The sequence below is a fragment of the Fulvia fulva genome, chromosome 9 (genome assembly GCF_020509005.1).
Source record: "Fulvia fulva chromosome 9, complete sequence".
NCBI classification, from domain to species: domain Eukaryota; kingdom Fungi; phylum Ascomycota; class Dothideomycetes; order Mycosphaerellales; family Mycosphaerellaceae; genus Fulvia; species Fulvia fulva.
The window spans coordinates 1927430-1949166 of record NC_063020.1 but is presented as its reverse complement, the minus strand read 5'-3'; the positions used below and the strand labels follow the sequence as shown (position 1 = coordinate 1949166).

At 54.2% G+C, this 21737-nt stretch overlaps 10 protein-coding genes across 10 annotated transcripts; 7 read left to right on the top strand and 3 right to left on the bottom strand.

Moving 5' to 3' along the window:
* Nucleotides 1-1040: 1040 nt before the first annotated feature.
* On the top strand, nucleotides 1041-1832 carry CLAFUR5_09259 (uncharacterized protein; the record flags this gene model as incomplete). Its single annotated transcript, XM_047908407.1, has 3 exons — nucleotides 1041-1085; nucleotides 1149-1247; nucleotides 1305-1832. The coding sequence occupies 3 exons, from the start codon at nucleotides 1041-1043 to the stop codon at nucleotides 1830-1832; spliced, it is 672 nt and encodes a 223-aa protein (XP_047766310.1).
* Nucleotides 1833-3791: 1959 nt separating this feature from the next.
* Nucleotides 3792-4319, top strand: CLAFUR5_09258 (uncharacterized protein; the record flags this gene model as incomplete). Its single annotated transcript, XM_047908406.1, has 2 exons — nucleotides 3792-3992; nucleotides 4050-4319. 2 exons carry the CDS (start codon nucleotides 3792-3794, stop codon nucleotides 4317-4319), a joined length of 471 nt encoding a protein of 156 aa, XP_047766093.1.
* A 202-nt stretch (nucleotides 4320-4521) lies between these two features.
* On the bottom strand, nucleotides 4522-5647 carry CLAFUR5_09257 (Peptidoglycan deacetylase; the record flags this gene model as incomplete). Its single annotated transcript, XM_047908405.1, has 4 exons — nucleotides 4522-4687; nucleotides 4738-4960; nucleotides 5016-5570; nucleotides 5635-5647. The coding sequence occupies 4 exons, from the start codon at nucleotides 5645-5647 to the stop codon at nucleotides 4522-4524; spliced, it is 957 nt and encodes a 318-aa protein (XP_047766225.1).
* Nucleotides 5648-7096: 1449 nt separating this feature from the next.
* Nucleotides 7097-7768, top strand: CLAFUR5_09256 (uncharacterized protein; the record flags this gene model as incomplete). The annotated part of the gene is made up of 1 exon (XM_047908404.1): nucleotides 7097-7768. One exon carries the CDS (start codon nucleotides 7097-7099, stop codon nucleotides 7766-7768), a length of 672 nt encoding a protein of 223 aa, XP_047766224.1.
* A 222-nt stretch (nucleotides 7769-7990) lies between these two features.
* CLAFUR5_09255 (uncharacterized protein) lies at nucleotides 7991-8917 on the top strand (the record flags this gene model as incomplete). Its single annotated transcript, XM_047908403.1, has 1 exon — nucleotides 7991-8917. One exon carries the CDS (start codon nucleotides 7991-7993, stop codon nucleotides 8915-8917), a length of 927 nt encoding a protein of 308 aa, XP_047766223.1.
* A 1041-nt stretch (nucleotides 8918-9958) lies between these two features.
* CLAFUR5_09254 (uncharacterized protein) lies at nucleotides 9959-10365 on the bottom strand (the record flags this gene model as incomplete). The annotated part of the gene is made up of 3 exons (XM_047908402.1): nucleotides 9959-10024; nucleotides 10078-10164; nucleotides 10231-10365. The coding sequence occupies 3 exons, from the start codon at nucleotides 10363-10365 to the stop codon at nucleotides 9959-9961; spliced, it is 288 nt and encodes a 95-aa protein (XP_047766332.1).
* Nucleotides 10366-13910: 3545 nt separating this feature from the next.
* Nucleotides 13911-18562, bottom strand: CLAFUR5_09253 (Cleavage and polyadenylation specificity factor subunit 2; the record flags this gene model as incomplete). Its single annotated transcript, XM_047908401.1, has 3 exons — nucleotides 13911-14030; nucleotides 14099-14841; nucleotides 15832-18562. The coding sequence occupies 3 exons, from the start codon at nucleotides 18560-18562 to the stop codon at nucleotides 13911-13913; spliced, it is 3594 nt and encodes a 1197-aa protein (XP_047766450.1).
* A 201-nt stretch (nucleotides 18563-18763) lies between these two features.
* CLAFUR5_09252 (Cleavage stimulating factor 64) lies at nucleotides 18764-19884 on the top strand (the record flags this gene model as incomplete). Its single annotated transcript, XM_047908400.1, has 2 exons — nucleotides 18764-19198; nucleotides 19297-19884. The coding sequence occupies 2 exons, from the start codon at nucleotides 18764-18766 to the stop codon at nucleotides 19882-19884; spliced, it is 1023 nt and encodes a 340-aa protein (XP_047766222.1).
* A 141-nt stretch (nucleotides 19885-20025) lies between these two features.
* CLAFUR5_20082 (uncharacterized protein) lies at nucleotides 20026-20355 on the top strand (the record flags this gene model as incomplete). Its single annotated transcript, XM_059462926.1, has 1 exon — nucleotides 20026-20355. The coding sequence occupies one exon, from the start codon at nucleotides 20026-20028 to the stop codon at nucleotides 20353-20355; it is 330 nt and encodes a 109-aa protein (XP_059319111.1).
* A 122-nt stretch (nucleotides 20356-20477) lies between these two features.
* On the top strand, nucleotides 20478-20951 carry CLAFUR5_20274 (uncharacterized protein; the record flags this gene model as incomplete). Its single annotated transcript, XM_059463110.1, has 1 exon — nucleotides 20478-20951. The coding sequence occupies one exon, from the start codon at nucleotides 20478-20480 to the stop codon at nucleotides 20949-20951; it is 474 nt and encodes a 157-aa protein (XP_059319110.1).
* Between the last annotated feature and the right edge of the window lie 786 nt (nucleotides 20952-21737).

The window sequence follows — 21737 nt, the reverse complement described above, 5'->3', positions numbered from 1 at the left end:
GAAGAATAACGAGAAGGGTCAGGCGCAACACCGACACCAAGGATCGTCCTACGCTCCTCCATCGCGCTTTTGAGATTCACGACTGATGCGGCGTACAGTAGTGCTTGCTCCGGCTTTTCCTACTCCATACTCTTCAGGGAATCGCCCAAGTCTGATCAGGCGATTGAGCCTCCTGCCCGCTACCCAGCACTAGCTACCTAGTTCTCGCGCAACAGGAGAACGAGGGTGTTCTTAGCGATGAGGCAGATCTTGTGGGTTCACTTCTTCTTCTTCTTCTTCTTGGATCTGTGGGAGCTCGAGACTTCTGTACTGGGTCACATGTGCAACAATGTCAAAACACAAGGCAACTGCACACAATGCAGTATCTTGTAGGTAGTGCCGGCGATAGCATAGCAAATCGTCGATCACTCGCTGCATATCGCACTTCACGCCCTGATGCTTGTGACTTGCATGCTTAAGGACAGCGTACGCATCGTAAAGTAGAGTGATGTCGTTGTGTCTGCGCTGCGATGCATCTCTGGTCCAGCAGGGACTTCAGAATGCCGTCAACGACGTTGCTAGACTGACGATGATAGTCCGGTGCTTGCAGTATGTCCAGCGGATTGTGGCGCGCGGCGGATCGAGGGGCAAAGCCATTCTCAGATACTGTCTGGCGGTAGTGAGAGTGGTCGCGCCGCGGCGTCGCAGCCTCGCGTCGACAAGTTGTAGCCCATCGAATGGGTACTAAACGTACAAGCCCTTCGAGCTACCTACATTGCCTGCGTTGTGTCTGTCGTGATAGTTCTTCCATGTCGGGCGTCCACAATGCTTCCCGGCTCTTTCGTCCGCAAAAGACAGGTCTGTCATCTCTGCGACATGGCTCCAACCATGAGCTGGCGCTCAGCGAGCTCATACCAAACCAAAACGTTCCCTGACCCGCTTCCAAGAGCCGGGAATCTCCATTCGGTGCGGCCTGATTCCCACCACTCTACTTAAGTCCCGAAATTCTTTCCCTTCCTCTCCATCACGTCCGCGACATCGACCAGACATCAACGCACATCATGCAGCCCACACGCACCTCGTCTGAGGCGCCTCGGGCGAAGAAGGTATGCCACAGGCGATTGCCTACCTGATTGCAGACATCAGCAGACTGACATTTTGTCTCGTAGCGCAAGAAGTCATCCGACGACGACGACGACGGCGAGTACATCGGCAGCCCCAGCAAGAAGCCCAAGACCTTCCCACGGCGCTCACACAGACTGATGAAGGTAAGCAAACTCGCGCGCTTCTCAACACCGCCTCCAGCAAACTGACCTCTTTGACAGAAGCTCGGAGCCAACTTCCTCCCCATCCTCCCCGCCGAGCTTCGCAACAAGATCTACGAGTACGCCCTCATCGAGGACAACGAGATCTCCATCACCCCGACCTACCAGCTACCACCACTCCTGCGCACCTGTCACCAGATTCGCGGCGAGGCCACGCTGATGTACTGGGGCTGCAACACCTTCGGGGTGTTCATGCGCGACTACGACGTCTCCCTCCTCTTGGCTCTGCTCCGCAAGCCGTGGCGGCCATACTTCTTCGGCAACCGGGCAATCCGCTTGCACTACACACTGCTTCCGAGATGGTCGAACGCTCGCATGTGGCTGAAGGCGATACACAGCGGTGCGCTTCCAGTTCCCTCGCGTATCCCGAAGGGTTTGGAGGAGGAGCAGGACCGGAGGATCGTTACCGCCTGGGGGTGTTTTTGGGTCCTGGCCAGCCTCATACCATTGTTTCGCAACACTGCATGGGATAAATTGGTCGTGGCCTTGGATGCTAAGAGGAACCTCCTGGGCGCTGTCTGGCTCTAAGTCGCAAGTCGCGCTGAAGCCTCATCGCACGGCGCAGCTCCAAGTCGGAGAGGTGTAGCAGCACCGCCGAAGCATGATGCACATGAGCTAGGAAGCATGCGCGAGGATAATACGCACTCCAGATCCGAGGCTATCGACTGTATGTTAGCACAAAGCAGGTCGTCGAGTTGGCATACCGCTCGAACCTCGGAAATCAATGACTCGCGGTCGGCGTGCGTGGTTACAGTCCTGGGCATGGTTTTTACAACCCCTGTATTTACGCTAACCCCTTCCGGCTATCCATGTTCATCTCAGAAGGTGTTGCTACCTTCAATCTCACTATCAAGAATGGGCCAAGCTCACACCTGAGGACATACAACGTATATGCAAGAGTATGCGAGAACGCTGCGAGGCAGTAATAGCCAACAATGGAGGACACACCAGGTGGTGAGCTACGCCATGAGTGGATACATCCTTCCTAATGAGGAAAGGTGGAAGAACAGGGGTTGTAAGCACTATGCCCAGGACTGTAGGTGTCGGTGTGTTTACATCGCATTCGGAGTTCGAGCCATGCGATGAATCCTGACCTGTGCAGTGACCATTGTCAGTATTGTGAGTATGTGGCCTGTATGCCACGAGGCACGCAGGAATGTGGCGCCCAAGATCTAAAAGCCAAGCCGAGCTTCTCGTCCTTGTCATCGCAAAGATCTCAGAAACTTTCAGCCTCAAGCAAAAATGTGCGGTGGCATGTGTGAGACCCGTCCACTGCTGCACAGTAACGAGACGCCTCAGACACTGGAAAAGTGGAACGATGTGGTGCTCAGCTGTGGCGTTGCTGTATGGCGTTCTGGAAGGGCTAGTTCTATGTGGGAGACAGAGCCACGGGAGGATGCCGGGCGAGAGGAAACGACACGTCTAACAAGTTGTGACTCTTCTCGAGTGTATTAGCGACCGAATCGCATTACTGTAGACTGAGATGAGGGGCGTCGTAGTCGCCTGACGATGATGGTGATGACGATGCCCAGGTGGTGGTGGTGATTTTGCGTCGGGCTTGGCGGCCACCGAAAGACCGCTCGATGATGGACACGGGGCGGAGCAGCAACAATTGCACGACCCAAGGCACGGAGTTGACGAGCAGAACCTCCGACCTCAGGCCAGCGCACTTTTCCCGTCCGCTGTTTGGGCCTTCTTGGTGCCGTGGTGATGATGGAGCGAGGAAGCTTGTTGTGCTGTGCTTGTCGACGAGCGTGATGATGTGCAGTGGGGAGAGAGGGCCTCTGTTTTCGCCACGGGGGTCTGCCGTTGAACGCTGATCACAACAGCAGCACAACAGCAGCAGCACAACAGCAGCAGCACAACAGCAGCAGCAGCAGCACAACAGCAACGGAGCTGTCGTGCGTTGCACCGCCGTGGCCGTGTAATCTTCTGTCGCAAGATGGACGCCATAAGCCCAGGTACAGGCTATGAACGTGGGTACCAGCCAATGCGAAACATGATCACGTTGCTCTGCGATTGCGTTGGCAGGCAGCGCGGCAGTGCGCCAGCCAAGCGAACGCGTGTTGGAGTCTTGGAGCAGCTCGTCCTTGCCTTGCACCTTGCACCTTGTTGGGTCTCGCTGTCTCAGCCATCAGCCACGAGGCCACTTTCCGTCATGCGCCGAGCGCCGAGCGCTCCCAGTGGCACCCGTTGTTGCGAAAGCCTAACAGCCTAGGCCCCCTGCATTGACAAAGTCCAAACACACACCACGCATTACCCTTTTATAGACGCACACGGCTGGCTTGCATCAACATATCGCTCTTCGAACACTTGAGCTAGCTATTGAAGCTTGCGACAGGCCCAGCTATACTGCCTCATCACGCCACCAACACCCTATATATCCTGCCACTGTGAATACACTTTGTTCCTTCGACGATCAACAACAACATCCAACACCCACAACTCTATCGTCAATCACACCACATCGATCCCAAGACATCAATCATGTTGCTCTCAACGCAAGTCAAGACACATACCAGACAACAACATCTCAACAACCTCCTCGCCCGCCAACTACCAGCATGCACATCTCCAGAGTACAGGCAAGAACACTTCAAGATCCTCTGCATGCTCCGTCTCCTCAGCGACATGCACCCCAAGGACGCTCGAGCATTGTGGATGATCAACCTCTTGAGTGAAGCATTAGTACATCTTCCCAAAACCCTTCATCATCCTCGCAACATCCAACTAACAACATCCCAGGAAAAACTCCACTCCCTCGACGACCCCACCTCATCCCCCACAGACTCCTTCCGCAAAGACAATGGCCGCTGGACGGAAGTATTGGTACGGCGAATGATGGCCGAGCTTCTGTGGGAGCACGCTGGTACCGTTGAGTCGCACGACATTTACGAAACACTCAAGGAGGGTCGCACCAAGGCCGCGTCAGTCAGACTGCACGAGCAAGTGCGTCGGTCGTGGGAAGCAATCACTGGTGCGGATCTCTCCACCGAATTCAGCATCCAGGTATGAGTGAGGGGTATATGTGTACCATTACTGGGGTTGATTGGGCCACGGCGCATTGGGTGATTTAGCGAAGGCGTTGGAAGGATGAAAACTGAAACCCTCCTCTGATGATAAGGGATAAGGAAGGGGAAAGCAGCTGCACCACAACGTCAGCTTGTATGTACGCATATGATTGGAATGATACCCAGGACTTGTTACAACAACAAGCCTATTGCTGCTTCTGCAATTGCAAGTTTGGATCGTTGAGGATGGCTCCCGGTGCTGCAGGCATAAGGGCGCCTGTTGGTGCTGTGGACTTTGATTTAAAGTCGTCGCATATCTGTTCCATGGTTACCCATTCCACGCCTTCGTGCTTGTTGATCTTCTCGATGATCCTGCTCATGATCAGCATGTGGGTCGACTGCGCCAAGATATGCAAGCTTACCTCTCCAACATCAACAGACCATGTGGGTGGCCACACACATCTGGATGCACAGTGACTGGAAACACGAAGTCGTCATACTCCCGGTAAAAGTAATTGAACTGGTCCATCCACAGCTCCTCAACGTCTCTAGGATTGACCCACCCATGACTATTGGGAGCCTTCTTGATGAACATCATCGGCGGTAGATCGTCCAAATACCAAGAAGCCGGGATCTCGACCAAGCCTGTACACGATAATTAGTCCTGTCAGGCAATCTGGTTCAGGTTACCAGAGCTTACCAGTCATAGGTCCGCCAGTCAATGGCTTCATCCAAGTTTCCGGATGCTGCTTGAAGTCGATCTTCGCCCACTCATCGCCAGTTCGTAGCCAGTAACACTGGCAGTCATGATGCGAGAAAGAATGATCATACTCCAGGCCATACTTCAACATCAACTCCGCCCCCTCCTGAGAAGACTCCCACCAAGGCGCAACGATCCCTCTTGGCGGCTTGCCATTCTGGAAGTCCGTGATGAGCTTATAGCACTTGTCCATGATAGCAGTCTGTTGCTCCAATGTCATCTCCTGAGGATTCTCGTGCGAGTACCCATGAAGGCCAATCTCATGGCCGGCGTCGACGATCATCCGACATTCTTCGGGGAAGGTCTCGAGACTGTGGCCGGGAATGAACCATGTGGTCGTGATGTTGTACTTTTCGAACATCTTGAGTAGTCTCCGAACTCCAATGGTACCGGCGAAGAGCCCGCGGCTGATGTCGGACGTGGAGTCTTCACCTCCATACGATCCCAGCCAGCCAGCTACGGCGTCGATGTCGACTGAGATGCATGCTTGTACTCCTGTGGCGTGTCAATGGCCATGCTTGATCATGTCATGCTGGACTAAGGTGGTGTGACGCCTTACTTTTCTTGCCCATTATGGTGGTTTGTGGCTGTGCTTTCGGTGTTTCGTCAATGTCGGGTTTCGATCTACTCGTCGACCTGCTCCTTTTCGATTATAAAAGAGGACAAACGAAATACTGCTCCTTCGTACTTAACCTCTACTATATATAGTGGGGTAAGACAAGGTCGTGGCCGACGGCGAAGAGCTCCTCACATGACGTCGATGCTGGCTCCATGTCGATGTTCTTATCAAGCGATTTGCAACGGCAGTTTCGTAACAGCCTTTCCTTGACCTTTCTTGCCGATGGATCAAGAGCCCAAGAGAGCGTAGTTGATGGAAGAGGTGCAGGCTGGAAGAGGTGCAGGCAGGAGCAAAGGAGGAAACAACATTTTGTCCCGGGGAAATCGCGGTGAAGACGCAAACTCGACGCGACTTTCACGCGCCAACACGACCATCCTTCTTACAACCTACCCCTGTGGCCAGTATCGAAACGCTAGTCACCGGCCGTGACCTCCCGTCGCAACGCTGTCCGTACGGCGAGGATACCCAACATAATGCTCTTTGATCGCGATCTTGGCGCGAGGCGGATGGCGTAGGTTTACACCGCGGCCATACCCTTGTACCTTGGCTGGCCAAATGGAGCCTCCAGAGCGTGAGGATGCACCAAATGCTTTGCGACTGCAGTTTTGGTAGCACGAAGAACCTCGAATCAGTCACTGCGAGAGCCTTGGAAACTACCCTTGTAGGCAAAACAATACTTCACACTCTACCAATCATCGGCTCTATCTCAAGGACACAGATCCTGACTTTGTTGACAACAGAACAGTATGCTGCGTTTCGTGCACTGGTCGGTGTCGCGATGGCTACATGCAGGATCGCTGCGAAAAATGTCAAGACGCATGCCCACTAGATTCGATGCCGCTCAATACTTCGTGACACGACCAAGGATCGATTCTCACGGAGAACGCCGATATTCTCTCCAAGTCAACGACATTTGGTCGCTTTCCTTCCATGTGCTTTTCGAAGGATCTTCGCTACCATCAAAACTACGGGCGTCAGACGCCTCTTCGCGAGTGTAAGTTGTTCCTTCCTCACGTGGCAAAGGCCTAGACTCTTGGCGTGCATGAAGCACGTCGTGGGCCGCAAGTCACGAGATGTGATGCTAGTCTAAGATTCTTGCATAGACAATGCCTGTACAGTGGTGACTCTGTATATAATGGAACGAGCGGCAGTGGTGTCAGCTTCAGGTAAGTTCAAGGTCAAGATAAATGCACAGGGCGGAAGTGGATCCCTATCCGCCCTCTGTAGCTAGTTCATACCAAGAGGCAGTGGGCTGTGCATGTCATGGCTATGCCTGCCGTGATCGACCTGGCCAATATAAAACATTGATAAGGGATTGCTCCAAAACTTGTACACAACGCTCCTGGCCACGGTGCTCGCAGCCATCTGGCCACACTTGGAACAGCCTCACGAACCAAAAACAATGGCACTCAATACGGAGAACTCAAGCTCAGTCGCTGCCTCAACCACCAAAGTACTCGAAGTATCCGAGCTACGAGAACGAATCTTACTTACCTTGCCCGTTCAAGACCTCTTCGTTCTACAAAGAGTATGCAAGAATTGGCAAGCCACCATGAAGACCTCAATCACGATATCGCAGAAGATGTTCTTGCAACCCATGGGTCCAACACTGCAGTCATCCTCCGACGGCGTTTTCGAAAGTCATCGCATCACAATGAACCCAGTATCGAAGGTCTACCAGTATGAGCGCAAAGTACTCGCGAAGAACGACGACGCTTCCCGGTTTCACAAGATCAGCATCGGTCTTAGGCTGCCCGTAGGTCATGGTCGTCGACGCTATGCTTGGCCCGGACTCCCGAGTGGTTCGAGTGTCGAACACAGCTGGAGGAACATGCTGCTAACGCAACCTCCGATTTTCAAGGTGTCCATACAGTACCAAGACTGGCGCGAGGGTGGCACGGATGACTCGTCCTTGCGCTGTCCGACTGGAGTTACGATAGGGGCTCTCAGCGACCATTGTACAGACCTGGTCAGCCGATATTGTCTTGAGCCCGGCACGCAGGGCACAGGACTTAGCTCGTACATGGGCATCACAGTCTTGGTCATGGATCCGGAACTTGGTGGTAGTGTTTGAGCATCACCAGGGGTCTGAGTGAATGGGCGCAGATCAAGCCAGCGACATTCACTTCGCTTCGCGATGACGTAAGATTCTCGCGCGACGCACGCCTTCGTCACTTCCGAGCTTCAAAACTACATGACCGCATCTTCATCCTTCGACTGTAGAGAGAGAGACACTTCCATCACCAAAAATCGTCACTCGGCTCGGTCGACAGCGTCGCGTTCGCGACACCACACCATGTCCAAACGCAAGATGTTCCGCTCTCAAGCACTCGCCACATCATGGGCTACCAAGACCAAGAGAGCCAAGCGCAGATCGCGTTGCGCCGCTCGCAAGTTGATGGCGGAGACATGTCCCGAGAAGGCGGCTGAGGTGTTCGGCATGCCAGAGCTGATGGAGGTACGGCAACCCTACTTCCCATACTCGAGTCTCGAGTCTCGAGCACAGCTGACCAGAGCACAGCATATCCTCACGTTCGTCTCACCGAAAGATGTACTCACCGCTCTGCAGACGACTCGATCTATGCGCAACACTGTGCAAGGCAGTTCGAAGCTAAAAACAAAGGCTTTCGGTCTCATGCCAGATCCAGACTCCTTCTTCGCCGCGCCGATGTGGAAGCCGACCTTGCAGTCGTCGTGGGAGCCGTCGCCCTCCCAGGGCACAGTGGACCAGTTGTTTGGCACCTTCGCTCTTGCGACTCGCTCGCCGCAGGTGAGTCAGGAGTGGTGCTCCCAGTTTCAGCACCTTTATTTCGACCTCGGACCACGCCACTTGATCCGAGCCTTTGTCAAGATCTACAGCTTCTTGTCCGATGTTACCACGACGAGGCTCACGCCACAACAGCGCCAACTCATACCTATCCAGCCGGCTGTCAGAGAGATTAAATACTGGGACTTCTGCACTGTGTTCAGTTGCAGGTCGGCTTCGGATCGGACTGGTCGGGCAAGAGGTGGAACGATTTATCCCCAAACCGGATCCGAGATCATCACATTCGGCGATCTAGAAGATGACGCAAACCGTTTTGCCAAGGCACATCACTTCTGTGCACCGCATAGCCTGGCAGACGCCTGCATCTTTTTCTATGCCGACGTGACATTGAAGGACGACGATCCGTGCATGATCCGACATCAACAGACACAAGCGACCCGTCAAGAGATCGCATGAGGAGACGGACAAGGGCTAGAGATGGGATTGACGGCACTACTGAATTCTGGGTCTAGCCACAGTATCAGTGCGTTCTGGAGGAGACTGTGTAGAATCTAAAGAGATTGCTACAGGCAATTTTTCGCTGGTTCATTCCGTACGGATGGGGATTTACGCAATGGAAAGAATCTGAACACAGTCAGCTGTAGTCTTGGGCTGTGTAACTTTGCTGAACATACTTCGTTCACCAAAACAGATCATGTGATATCAGCAGCTAAAAGTCTGGCTCGAGTCTCGGGTTGAGACAACTTGCTCCATGACTCGCTATTATAGGATATGCTCACACCAAAGCTCCCTCCTCGTCTTTCTTAGCTGCAGCATTCTCCTCGACTGCCATCGAACTTTTCCTCCTGACGTCTCACCTCAGCACGTCGACTCAGTCTCTCCGCGGCTTCGATCCTGGCTTGATCTGCCGCCTCAGTGGCTCTCCCAAGTCTACCCGCTTGATCTGTCGGCTTCGCTGGTTCAGGAACATCCTGGTGGTGGTGTTGCTGCTGCTGCTGTCTCTGGAAAGTAGGTGACTTGGTATGATCGATAACTATCGTGTCCTTCTTGTATTCGCTTGATGACATAGTGATGATGCTGGAGTACTCAAGCTCTGCTTGACTGCAGACGCAGACACGGGTAGGACACAGTCGAGAACGCAGGAAGTGACGTGCGCCAATGTCAGACTACTAATAGAGAGCGCACGTGGGCGCTACGAGAGCTGTGCTGTCGCTTACAGTGCATGAACTATATGTGCACTTGAGTGGCAGCAAACAGGTCGTCCGGGGTTTCGAGAGCCGAGAGAGTAAGGTCTCGGCACTCTTACTCGTAGTTTGACAAGGAAAGGCGCGAAGCGTAAAGATTGCTCGTATATGAATCATGGACGCAATGTATTGAGAGGTTTCTCTCTTCACAACGTGGATTCGACTATAGAGCGACATCGAGGGATCACACTGCCTCCCGAGAGTTCATGGCCAGCACTCTGGTTCCTTCCCAGCATCCTGTATCCTGCCGTGTTCAAGTGCAAAATGCGGATCGTCCAGAGTCGATGCGCTCGTTGCAGACGTTGCCATCGTTGGTGCACTGCAGTCAGAGTCAGAGCCTAACGGGAAGATGAATAAACATGTACGACATACCGGGCTGCCTCCTGAGCATGGATAGCTCCCCATCTTTGGCCCTCTATCAATCTGGCAAACTCCAGCGGTTCCAGTCACCTGGCAGAACTACAGAAACGGCGTCAGCTCGTATATCTCATGGCTATCACTTGGACTCGGACAATGGTGACTTACTCCAGAGACATCCTCTCTTGCCATTGAATGAGGGCCTTCGATCTCTGCCTCTGGCGCGGTTGTCGTAGGTAGGGCGAGGCCGACGGTGACAAACGGGGCCAAAGTTGTGGCGACGAGGATGATGTTGCAATGCATCTTGACTGAGATACTGTCGTTTGAAACTGTTGAAGATAGGGGCAGGTTGAATCTGGAGTCAAGTCGTTCTTGTAGGGAATCAGCTGCTTATCAGCTCCCGCCAGTCTTCGGTCGTTCACCGTTCTCCGTGGCCCTTTCGAGGCTCTCTGTCCAGTCTACACAGCTCAGTATTGCGACGTGCCATTGGGTCGAGATGAGTGCTCTGCAATCGATGTCATCTTCCAAGCCCCAAGAGATCCTATTGCAGCTCAAGAGCTGCACATGTCCTTCAATTGTGTTGGATAACGGGATAAACGAAGCTCTGTCGACTTCATGATCGCTCTGTACAGCATTGATCGAGGTGTTACTGTTTCCTTTAGACGTCATACATCCGGATCCTCTCTGGAGTCTGTTAGACATATCTGCATACCAAGAGATGCATAACCATCGTTCGAGCTCTTTCAGCCCTAGGATGGAACACAATCCACCGTCTCACCTCTTAGCTGTCCTTTGCACTGCATCTATCAATTTCGATGCCACAATGACGTGTGAGCTCATACTCCGGAGCACTAACATAGATCTATCTTGAGCCAGGTGGAAGTCCACGTATAAGATGAAGCACAATTGTCGGCAGCTCAAATGTCATAGCATCACACACTCATCAGCACCCAGAAGCAAATCAACAACACACCGAAAAGATGTTCCGCTCAACAATTCTTACCTTGCTCGCTCTTGCCTCAATCGCAGGCCTCACTGTGGCACAGGACGGATGCCGAAACCAGTAAGCTGCCTTGATTGGCACGTCCAGCCCAGACTGACAGGCTTCCCAGAGCGGCTCCCAACCAAGGACTTGGCAACTACTGCTACTGCTCTTCAGACCAGAAGTGTTATGCATCGAGCATAGACGGTGATGGCAACCAGGTATGCCAGCCTCCCGGCGCGGAGTTGCCAAATGGTTGCCCAACACCACCAGGCAAGAGAAGCATCATGTGGGATGCATAGTTGGGATATCAAGCTCTCTCAGGCCGTGAAGGGCAGTCGGTGTTAGATGGCAGGAGCTGATAGGTTTGGACGTGTTCGGATGGAGTGATGTCCCCGAAATATGAAACGACTTATGAATTGGATGTCCAAGGTAATGGCCAGGCTAGATCCCGGAAGTATGAAATTTCTTGTTCCGCTCGTGGCTTTGCCTGTCCAAGAAGTTCCTCATAGCTGCCAAGGAACTCTTGTAAGCTGCGTGCCAGATTCCTGATCGTTGACTTGTGGGTGATCAAGAGGAGGATGGGACAGTCGTTTGGGATGGAAGGAGGTCGATCGCGGAACAAAGTTTGACCGAGCCCGAGACGAGTTACTTCCTTTCACGTACCTTGTACCTGACTTCATCTGCACAACAGCCACATCAATTTGGCCCCACGACTGTCATCCATCTGCTCACTTCCCAATAGTCGACACTTGATGCGCTGATTCACTGGACGACCGATCCAGACTCCACCGATTGGATACTGTACCCTTAAAATGGGAGCTTATGCTTACGCTTATGCTTACGAGCAACGTTTGGGGGTCTGACCCTATGCACACCTCCTGCAAGCAGCTAACAGAATGCTGATCGTTCCTCGGGCATTGTATCTGTTATGGATATCCAATGCCGTTCGGCAAGTGCCGCCCAGAGTAAGAGCCTCCGATCCGAAGCTGAGACGCTCGCTCACAAGAAGGAGCCAAAAGACTGCTACACCAAGGAAGACTCTGCTGAGAGGTGATAGTGCTCTCCTCTAGTCCCTTGGCGCTGCTTACACAAGGCTAGTGCGAACGACCACAGCCAAGTAAAGGCAGCAGTCATTTTCGAGCGAAGTTCACGAAGTTCTCGGCGCCTCCGTAGCATACAAGGCCAGGCCCCGGTCGTCACCAACACCACGCTACTCTAATGTAGCTATTATACAGTCGATCGCTTACTCGAAGTAAGTATGGTTACACCAGATGCCAAGTGCAGGCCGAAGCTGGTCTGTAGTTTGCAACAGTCTTTCCACTAGCAGCATTGACAGTGGAGCACGTGGAGACTGGCTGGTGTTCGTTATACAACAGTACAATCGCTGATTGGCTACCTTGTGTGGTCTTGATTGCGTCGCGAAGGAGGACCCGGTGCTCGAACTTGCCAGAATTGGCCAAGCTTTGTTATCAATATGCTTCAAGCGTCGGTGTCTTCACCAGAAGTAAAACGTCGAGGGCATATCGGCGAAGCCACAATCCGGTAATCAGCATGCTTCCGAGGCTGAAAGGTTGCACTTCATCTCTTGGTCCTTCGATACCTCCTGGCCATGGTCTATCAGCAAAAGGTGCCTACTCCTCCACGACCGTTGCTTGACGGCATGCAGATAAGTCATGATCGACTACAGCGACCATGAGTGGTGGAGACCTGGAGCTCACGACTGGAGCTCCGAGGTGACATCGACCATTACCATACCTCTCCCATCTTGCGAGATGACTTGCGAGGACCCGGTGGCTCTAGAAGGAAGATGGCAGCCAGAAGACCCAGCACCTCAGCCCGATGCGGAGGAAGAAGCTGGATCCCACCATCTATCGCCGAACGCTCGGTATTCTCAAAGCTCTGGAACATGTCCCGTTTCGAATACTGGTAGTCCACCGAACTACGATCCCTCGCACCATCCTCATCAGCATGCCTCAACATCCACAGGTTCCTCAAGCGGCGAAGACCCTCCAAGCAAGTCGTCCAAAAGACCGTGCGAGGCTCGATGTACGAGACGCGGCTGTAGATGCAAAGACCGCCGCTTCTCAAGTCCAAAGAACCTACGTCGCCACGTCCGAGAAAAGGGCAGAAGGCCGAGCGACGCCGTATGCCCTGTCTGCAGTCTATTCTTCAGCCGGAGGAGCAATAGAGATACGCACGTATCTCGTGGGAAGTGCAAGCCTCACCAAACGACGAGACCGGCTACTGGTCCGGAGCCAGTGCAATGCTTTACGCAGACAAATTCCACGCCGGCAGGAGAACAGCATGGGGCAGACGGAAATGTGGAGCGTAATGGCTTCTACTTTCCGCCACACAGCCTGACGGGACTTAGCTTGAGCTACAACTCCTCAATGCCCGAATGGCATAATATGAGCACCTCGTAACAACAGGCACGCCTCACGCGGGTAGCTGATATCGCTCCATTTCATTACCAAGTTATAGAGGCCAGGTACCGCTCAAAGGAACACCCGAATCATGCAGTCTTATCCAAGCCAGAGCCGTGGCCAAGTCGAGTCCTCCGACAGTCTGATAGTGCTCCGTCGCCAGTCTAGAAGTTACCATTCAAGCAACCAGCCCAGCAGCCCGCATGATACAACCCTTCCGAGATCGCTCCTCCAGCTCCCATGTTCTTCAGCAGTCTTGATCATTCTCCATCGCCAGTCTGATAGAACCCAAGTCAAACAAGCATACCAAACACAAATCAGAACAGGAAAGTCTCAGTCTCGCCCGTTGGGCTCTTCCTCAATCAGCCGCCTAACCCTCATGTCCACGCCCCGTGGTCAGTCAATCAGTCATGCAGACTCTTAGGCGCACACCCTCGCCCTCAGGCCTTATGCACAACCAACCAAACCGGCGGCCGTCCCTCACACCCCCTCGTCTGATCCCACCCCATACTCTCCAAACTCCCCTTCGCCTTCTCATCCCCATACGCAATCGTCGTACCCTATGCCCACAGTCAGCAAGCCGGACATACTACCAAACCACCCTCCAGCACCACAGAACGTCACTCACCTTCTTCCACCCGCCACTCCCCGCCTCCACAACCTCCGTAACCGCCCACCCCTCACACTTCTCCTTCCCGCCCCTAACCCTCTCCATAATCTCCGCCACCGGAAAATTCGTGCTAGCTTTGAAAATTTTAAACTTCTGCACAGTGCCCTTGTACTTATCCTCCCACAGCTTCGAAGTCTTGGCGAAGACGTGCAGCATGGTGTGCTGTGTCTTCTCGGGGAAGAGGTAATTCACGCCCGGGCGGATCGTTGGTGGAGCGTACGAATTATGGGAGTGAGCGGCGCTCTTCTCGCTCTTCGTCTTCGTGGAGGCTGGCTTGGTGGCAGCGACTTTCGCTTCCTTGCGAAGACGGTTCCACTCGATGAACGCAGCGAAATCGCTCCCGAAATCTGCGGTGTTGACGGACTTGGCTGCTTTCGCTTGCTCTTGCTTTGCACGGTCATCGGCGGCATTGCAGAATTTCTGCCATTCTTCGATGGTGATGACGCGGTTTCCGCCGGGACTGCTTTCGCCGCACTTGACGGAGCGGAGCTTGGCGACTGATGGGTGCACGGTGGATGGAACTGGCGGAGGCTTCGGCGGTGCCGTGCTAGGTGCTTCGGCAGATTTCGCCGGTGGGGCAGCGAAGACGGGGCCGTATGGATTGCCTGGGTAGGGTGGTGCCCAGGCTCCAGGCATGGGAGCGCCGTACATTGGCATGAACGGGTAGGCTGGCATTGTGAAGATGGGGTTAGGCTTCGAACCTGCAGAGCTGGGGTGTTAGAGGGAGTGGTGGTTTGGTGTAGGGAGCTTGCCTTTGGGAGGGAGGTATCCTTCGCCTGCGCGCCACTGGCAGGGAGCAAAGTTCATATGCAGAGAGCAGTTAGCACAGGGGGGTTGTTGGGCTGAGGTGGTGGTGGTCTGCTAACTGTGAGTATTGGGCAGAATCGGATCGGTTGGGATAGGGAGGTACTTGGATCGTGCTTTGTGAATGCTGGCCACAGCTTGGGGCAGTGGATGGAGCTGGAGGCTGGTGGACGCTGACTGCTAATGCTTGGTAGTGGAAGATAGAAGATCAAGTCGTTGTTCTCCTCAGAACGAAGAATTATACCCTTCGACCAGCGCAGCGCAAAGGCAGCAAACACATCGTGGGAGATCATGCGGGTGGGCGATGGCATTGGGGGATGATCATGGGTTCTGGACCAGCGTGCCGAGACCGCCAGGTCGTATGTGTTGGCGCATACAGTCGGGTCTGCCACGAGTGCATTTTCGAAGGATGATGTGACTCAGGTGCCTGTTACGAGAGTTGTAGAAGGACACAAACATTGCGATAGCGATGGGTAGGACGTGTATGGATTGACGTGGCTTCGTATGATGCTGCTGTCGTGGTCGTGCCGGTCCCGAATGTGGCGAGTCATTCGATCACATGGGTGTGGCATCTGGGTCAGACATCAGCATCTCTGTCTGGAGCTGTCACTGACTTATCCAGCAACAACAGCGCAATGCCCAATGATCAATATTCGTATCATATCAAAGTAACACGCCTCCTCCCGCGTGGGTATCTCATCATCCCTATCATACACCAGCCACAACAGCCAAGCCTTGATATATCAGCTTCTTAACAGCATAGAACGTCCCCTCCATCTCTCGCGTGCGATACGTCGGCTGACTAAGTCCACCAGCTCCAGCCTCCACCTCAATCTTGCCCGATGCGTCTTTCCGGACCAGGACAGTGCTATCGACCAGCAGCGTACCTTGGCCGCGAAACTCTGCCACATGGCCAGATTCCGTCAACATGCGCCGGAATTCTGCTATGCGCAAATCGCCAACGTGGACGGGCTGTGCGCCACGCGTTTGGGTCGCGCCCGCTGGGGCTTTGACCAGGTCGAGCACGGGCATGACTTGCGCCGTCTCGTCCTTCATGGTTAGGTCTTCTGTGTCCTCGCCTTTGATGAGCTTGAGCTTCTTCTTGACGTTCTCGTCTTCAGCATCTTCCGCTTCCTCGACACGCTCGGCCACGAGACTGCCGGTGAGCGTGACGATACCCAAGCCCTTCACATTCTGCCATGTCAGCTTCTTGACCAGCTGTCGGCTTAGCTTCAGAGTCCAGGCGTTCGTGTCCACGCTAGCATCGACCGTTTCTCCTATGATGGGTGCGAAAACCTCCGAAGCTGACTCGCCAGCTTCACTGCCGAGCGACTGCCGACACCAGTCTGCCAGAAATTGCGTCTCCGATACATCGCCAGAGATCAGGATCAGCTTCCGAGGCCGTACTCGCGGAATAATGTTCTGCAGATCTCGTTTTTCGTGCATACCGGTGAAGTCGATGTGGCCTATCCGTATGTGCAATGATATGGTTTGGTTGTTGAAGATGACCTTCTTCGGCTCGTCAGAGTCACCTTCGTCAGGCTCGTAGTCGCTCTCGCTGTCGTCCTCATCCTCCGGCGCTCCATTCACAGTATTTTGTCCAGAACCAGACTCGCCGGTCGCTTTCGCTATAATGGCATCGATATCGTCAGGCTCGGTTTTCTGCTTCTTGTTCTGTTCTTGCTTGCGGTCCTTTCGTCCTCTGCCAGTCGCGGCTTTAGCGTCTGCTACATCGTTCCACTTCCTCTTCTGGCCCAACTCCGATGCTTCAGGCTTCAACCCATCACGCGTGTCTTCATTGCCGGTGTCATCTCGTTCCTCCGCACGAAGGTAGTCCTCTGGCTTGATCAGGTCACCATACTCATCGTCCTTGTTCCGATGACTGACGAAGGGAAACATCTTCTCTCGGCCACGCTTGTGCCGCACGTCGTAGTCGTATACATTCTTACTTCGTAGCAGCACGTTGATGCCAAGCTCTGCCTCAGAAACACCCGCTTTCCGCTTGTTGCCTTGATTGATCTGCGCGGTCAAGTTCAAGGCACGACCTTGGCGGTCTGGATCTTCTTCTTCTTCTTCTTCGTCTTCTTCGTCCGAAGACTCCTCGGCTTCTTCCTGTGCAATCTCTGTGGTAGCAGTGTCGTTCGCAGTGTTGTCACCTTGCAGGTTGCTGTGAAGTTGCCGCTGTCTTGCTTGATACTGCTGGTATAGTGTATTGTCGTCCTCGGTGAGGGCGGAAGCCGATGGCTCTCGAAGCAGCACCGAGTGCCCGTCCGCACTTACGACCTTTGCAACACTGCTCTTCGATGGCTGATCTGCGTTTTCCCGGTACAATTCAGCCAAGCTCTTAGCAATGCTTGCAGTACGGGGATTACTGCTTGTGAGGTTCTCGGTCAAGATGACAAGATTGCGCGCATCACCAGCCAGAGCCTTCAAGGCGTGCTGTGAGAGTCCCCACTCCAGCGATGCGTCACTTGCCAGGATGATACACGGATTCTGCCTTTGGAGCACCTTATCCAATTGACTCTTGCGCTCTATCTGCTTGACGAACTTCCAATCCAGGAGATTGGGCACCTTCTTGTCATCGCCTCCTGGACCCATTGCTGCCTCTGCATCACGAATGATGGCGTCGTCCATCCATTCCAGCATGCCGTGGAGTTGGCGCATCGTGCTGGTACTTGACTTGCTGGCCATGAAGATCCTGGCATGGCGATATGTGTCTGCATGAGGTCCGGTGATGTTCTCCCGCCATGTGTGGTTGAGGATGAAAGCCAGCTCCAGCACTCTTGCGGATGAGTCGGTGGGTATCAGAACCTTGCCGCCTTGAGCTACTGTCTCCCTGATAAGACTGAACAACAGCTCATCTCTTTTCGTGCGTGGTAAACTGCCCGTCTTCTGTACACCCTTGGAGCTACACACCAACGCTGTGGGTCGTCGCAGAGGCTCGATGACGTCGCTTGACGTGCCTAGCCATGCTGCTCCTGACAGCAAGTTCTCGCGACCCTGATTCCAATCCGCGGCATAGACAATGCTCTCCAAGCCATGTTGTATGTGCCATATTGTCCCACCTGGCGTGTGTCCAGCGCTGTATGCTGTGATGACCAAGTTCCCCAGACCTGGCCCGGTGGCTACACCTATCGGCTGATGCGGTTGACTGTACTTCAACGGATGTATGGCATTGCAGTATGCGGCGATGTCGTCCGGTGTCGGGTGTTGATACAGGAGGCTCGGCGCGGTGCTGGGGTCGACTGCGATGGGGGACGACGAGATGGCCGAGGTCGGTATGATGGATGTCGTGAGCGGTGCTGAGGTGTAGAGATCGGCGAGGAGCGTTCGGCCCAGATTGACTACTGGGGTGGTGGCATAGACGGGCACTCTGCTGAAGCCGGCGATGTGCTTGCAGCAATGCGCGTAGGCACCAATGTGGTCGAGAGTCGGGTGTGTCAAGAGGATGATGGATAGAGTAGACACGTGCTGCTCTATCGCGTGGAGCGTCTCTGCATCGAACGTCTCGTCCCAGCCCACGTCCACCAGTATCTTCACGCCTCCATCGAGCTCGAGTAGCGATTGCGATGCGGGAGAGTCGGACTGCGCGCCCAGCAGCGGCGTGAAGTTGAACATGTTGCTGCACGAAGACGCTGTACTATCATCGCCAGCCACCTGTTGGTCAATGTCACAATGTGATGTTTGCGGGACAGCCCGTGCTGCAGCCATCTTCACCTTCAGCCATCTTCCGCCAGAACCAAGACGGGAGCGGGCGACATCTCCCACCACCCTCCTTCACCGCCACGAGCGCATACTACCCTACCGCGTCAACACAACATGGCGAACCGCGAGAAGGGAGGCCGCGTGGTCTTCATCGGCAACATCCCGTATGGAGTCAGCGAAGAGATGATCATGGAGATCTTCTCGTCGTGCGGCAAGGTCGTGAACTTCAGGCTGGTCTACGACAAGGAGACGGGACAACCAAAGGGCTTTGGCTTCTTGGAATACTCGGACACCGACAGCGCGCAGTCAGCGATCAGGAACCTGAACGAGTACGAGCTGAATGGACGGACCCTACGAGTCGACTTCAGCAACGACAACCGCGCAACCAAGAACGAAGCCCAGAACAACAACCAGGGCAATCGAGCGCCACCGCCTGCTCACTTCGATGCCGCGCCCCCAGCTGCCAGACCGGACTCGGCCGCACTACCACCGCTTCCACAGGGAGTCCAGCTTCCGCCAGGCGTGACCGCGTTTGATGCGATCAGTAAGGTAAGCCATGAGATACACAGAGGCGCAGGACGAAGCACGCATAGTGCGGGTGCTGAAGTGGTCGCAAAGCACATTCTTCCTAACACCACATCTCGCAGACACTCGCACAACACCCGACTCCCGACTTGCTCGACTTCATCAGCCAGATGAAGGGCATCTGTGCTAGCAACCCTACACAAGCCACCGCTCTGCTGGCGTCATCCCCTCAGCTCGGCTACGCCGTCTTCCAGGCAATGCTCCTGCTCAATCTCGTCGATGCAAACATCGTGCAATCCCTCGTCCCACACCAAGCGCCCGCGCCCGCGCCCGCGCCAGCTCCACAACCTCCCATTCCACAACCTCCAGTTCCGCAACAACTTCCCCAGCACCCGCCCGGTTACCCTCCCCAACATCCTCCAGGCTACCCTCCGCAAGTGCCTGCTGGCTATCCTCCACAACCACCTTCCGGCTATCCGGCTCCGCAACCTCAATTCGGTGCCCCGACGTATGCCCCCACACCACCAGTGCCACAACCTGCGTACCAGCCACCGCCGCAACAGCAAGCCGCACCTCCGGCTGGGGCTCCTAATCAGCAAGAGTTGGTGAATCAAGTCCTGCGCTTGACGAGGGAGCAGATCTACGCAATGCCAGAGGATGCGCAACGACAGATCCTTGCTCTCAGACAGTCGTATGGTGTGCCGATCTAGAGCCTAGATCATATCGCTGGGCAGACGTCCAGATGGAGGAATGACGTGCGGATTTTAGCGAGGCGTGGTGGCGTTCATCAAAAGATTGTGCTAGGCAGTCACAGTTATGGCAGTGTGTACCACGATCGAGCTACCCACGGGATGGCAATGAATTCACTCGCAGTGTCTTTTGTGCTCATCTGGATCAACTCGATACTCCTGCCGAAAGATGACATCGATTACTCGGCCATTCCAGTCCACGTTCGTGGCGACTACCCTGTGTCTCACAAGCACCTGCTCTCGACAATACGCAACTGCCATGTTGCACCGTTTACACTTTCTCGCGGTGAGGAACAACACAGAGCTGCGGTACGGTCGCTCCCCAGTCTGTACTTTCTCGAACCACACCATCCTACGAGTCTTCATCACCACCAATACAAGCTTCAATTACAACAGGACTCCATCCAACAAGACTTGCTTCACAGACAATAATTACATCGATCCAGTTACAAGACCAGAACTCATTCAGACCGATGGATCCTCAAACCAACCCTACGATAGCAGAAACTCCCACACCACTCCAAGCTCCAAGCGCAGCTCCACCAGCATCAGCCATGGCCGCCCCAGCACCTTCTGAGAGCGTACCTAGTCAAACAGTGCCAGCGCCAGATCCAAATTCCTCACAGACAGCTACCTCCAGCGAACACGCAACACTACACCCTACTACCTCCGCACCAGTGCCCGAGCCAATACCAGCAACCACTGCCACATCAGCACCCACCATTCCCCCACCAGCACACCTAACCTCAACCCAACCCACCCACATGGCCGACACCAGCAGCGCTCAAAATTCAGTCGTCCAATACCATCACCCTCACCTCGACGCCGCTCAGCACTACGCCCACGAGCAGTATCAGCAGTTGCAGGTGGAGCACAAGAAGGGGTCGGGTACGTACAAGGAGATCAGGGTGGTATTTAATCGGCTTTTGAGGAAGACGGAGTTTCGGAGGAGGAGGGGGGATGTTGGGGCGGTGGGTAGTGGTGGTGGGGAGGGGTTTGTTGCTACCGCGGGACCTGGTGCTGTTTGAGGGGCTTGGGTTTGGTGGTGGGAGGGGACGGTGGTAGGTGGGAGAGTTGAGGGGAGGGGAGGGATGGGTTGGGTTGGGAGGATTCCTAGAAGTGGTTGATATGGCTAAGAAGCTTTGTCAGTGTACAGGCCGTGTTAGTGTAGTATGCCTTACGTAGCCTGAGCCTTGGAGCTATATCGCACATGATACAATACGACACCTACAACCATGACTCTACCGCTGCCATCCTCTTTCTTCTCTTTAAAACGTGCCATCGATATCTTGACCGCTGTAGGAGACATTCCATCTCCTTCCAACGTTCCAACACACTACAACGACGAGAGAGAAAGATCTGGATCGTCAGCAATCCTCTTTGAAATCCCGCTTCAAGACCTTATGCTTACTACAACTCTCCAGCATCTTCATTCGTTGGTGCAACCCACAGTCAAGGTAATTGCTGAAGCCACTTCCATCGCCCAGCCTCATCACACTCACGGACGATCCCATAAAGCTTCATCCTGATTTCCATTGCATGTCCAGATGAGCGCATACGCTCGCGGCCGCGTTTCTCAGCCGGGATGTGATGCTTAGCTGCGATCATTCGTAGGGATCCTTTGATTCCATCTCCAATGAGATCACTGGGAGCCCTCGACTCTAGCAGCAATGACCGCGTCGCACCGAGCCTTGTCAAGCCTTCCGTCGCACAGAGGTAGAGCTTTAGCGGGTTCGCCGCGGAGGGCGGAGAACGGGGATGGTATTTCGTCGTGGACTTGCTACTTTCTGCTTTGGAAAGTCGAGAATGAAGGC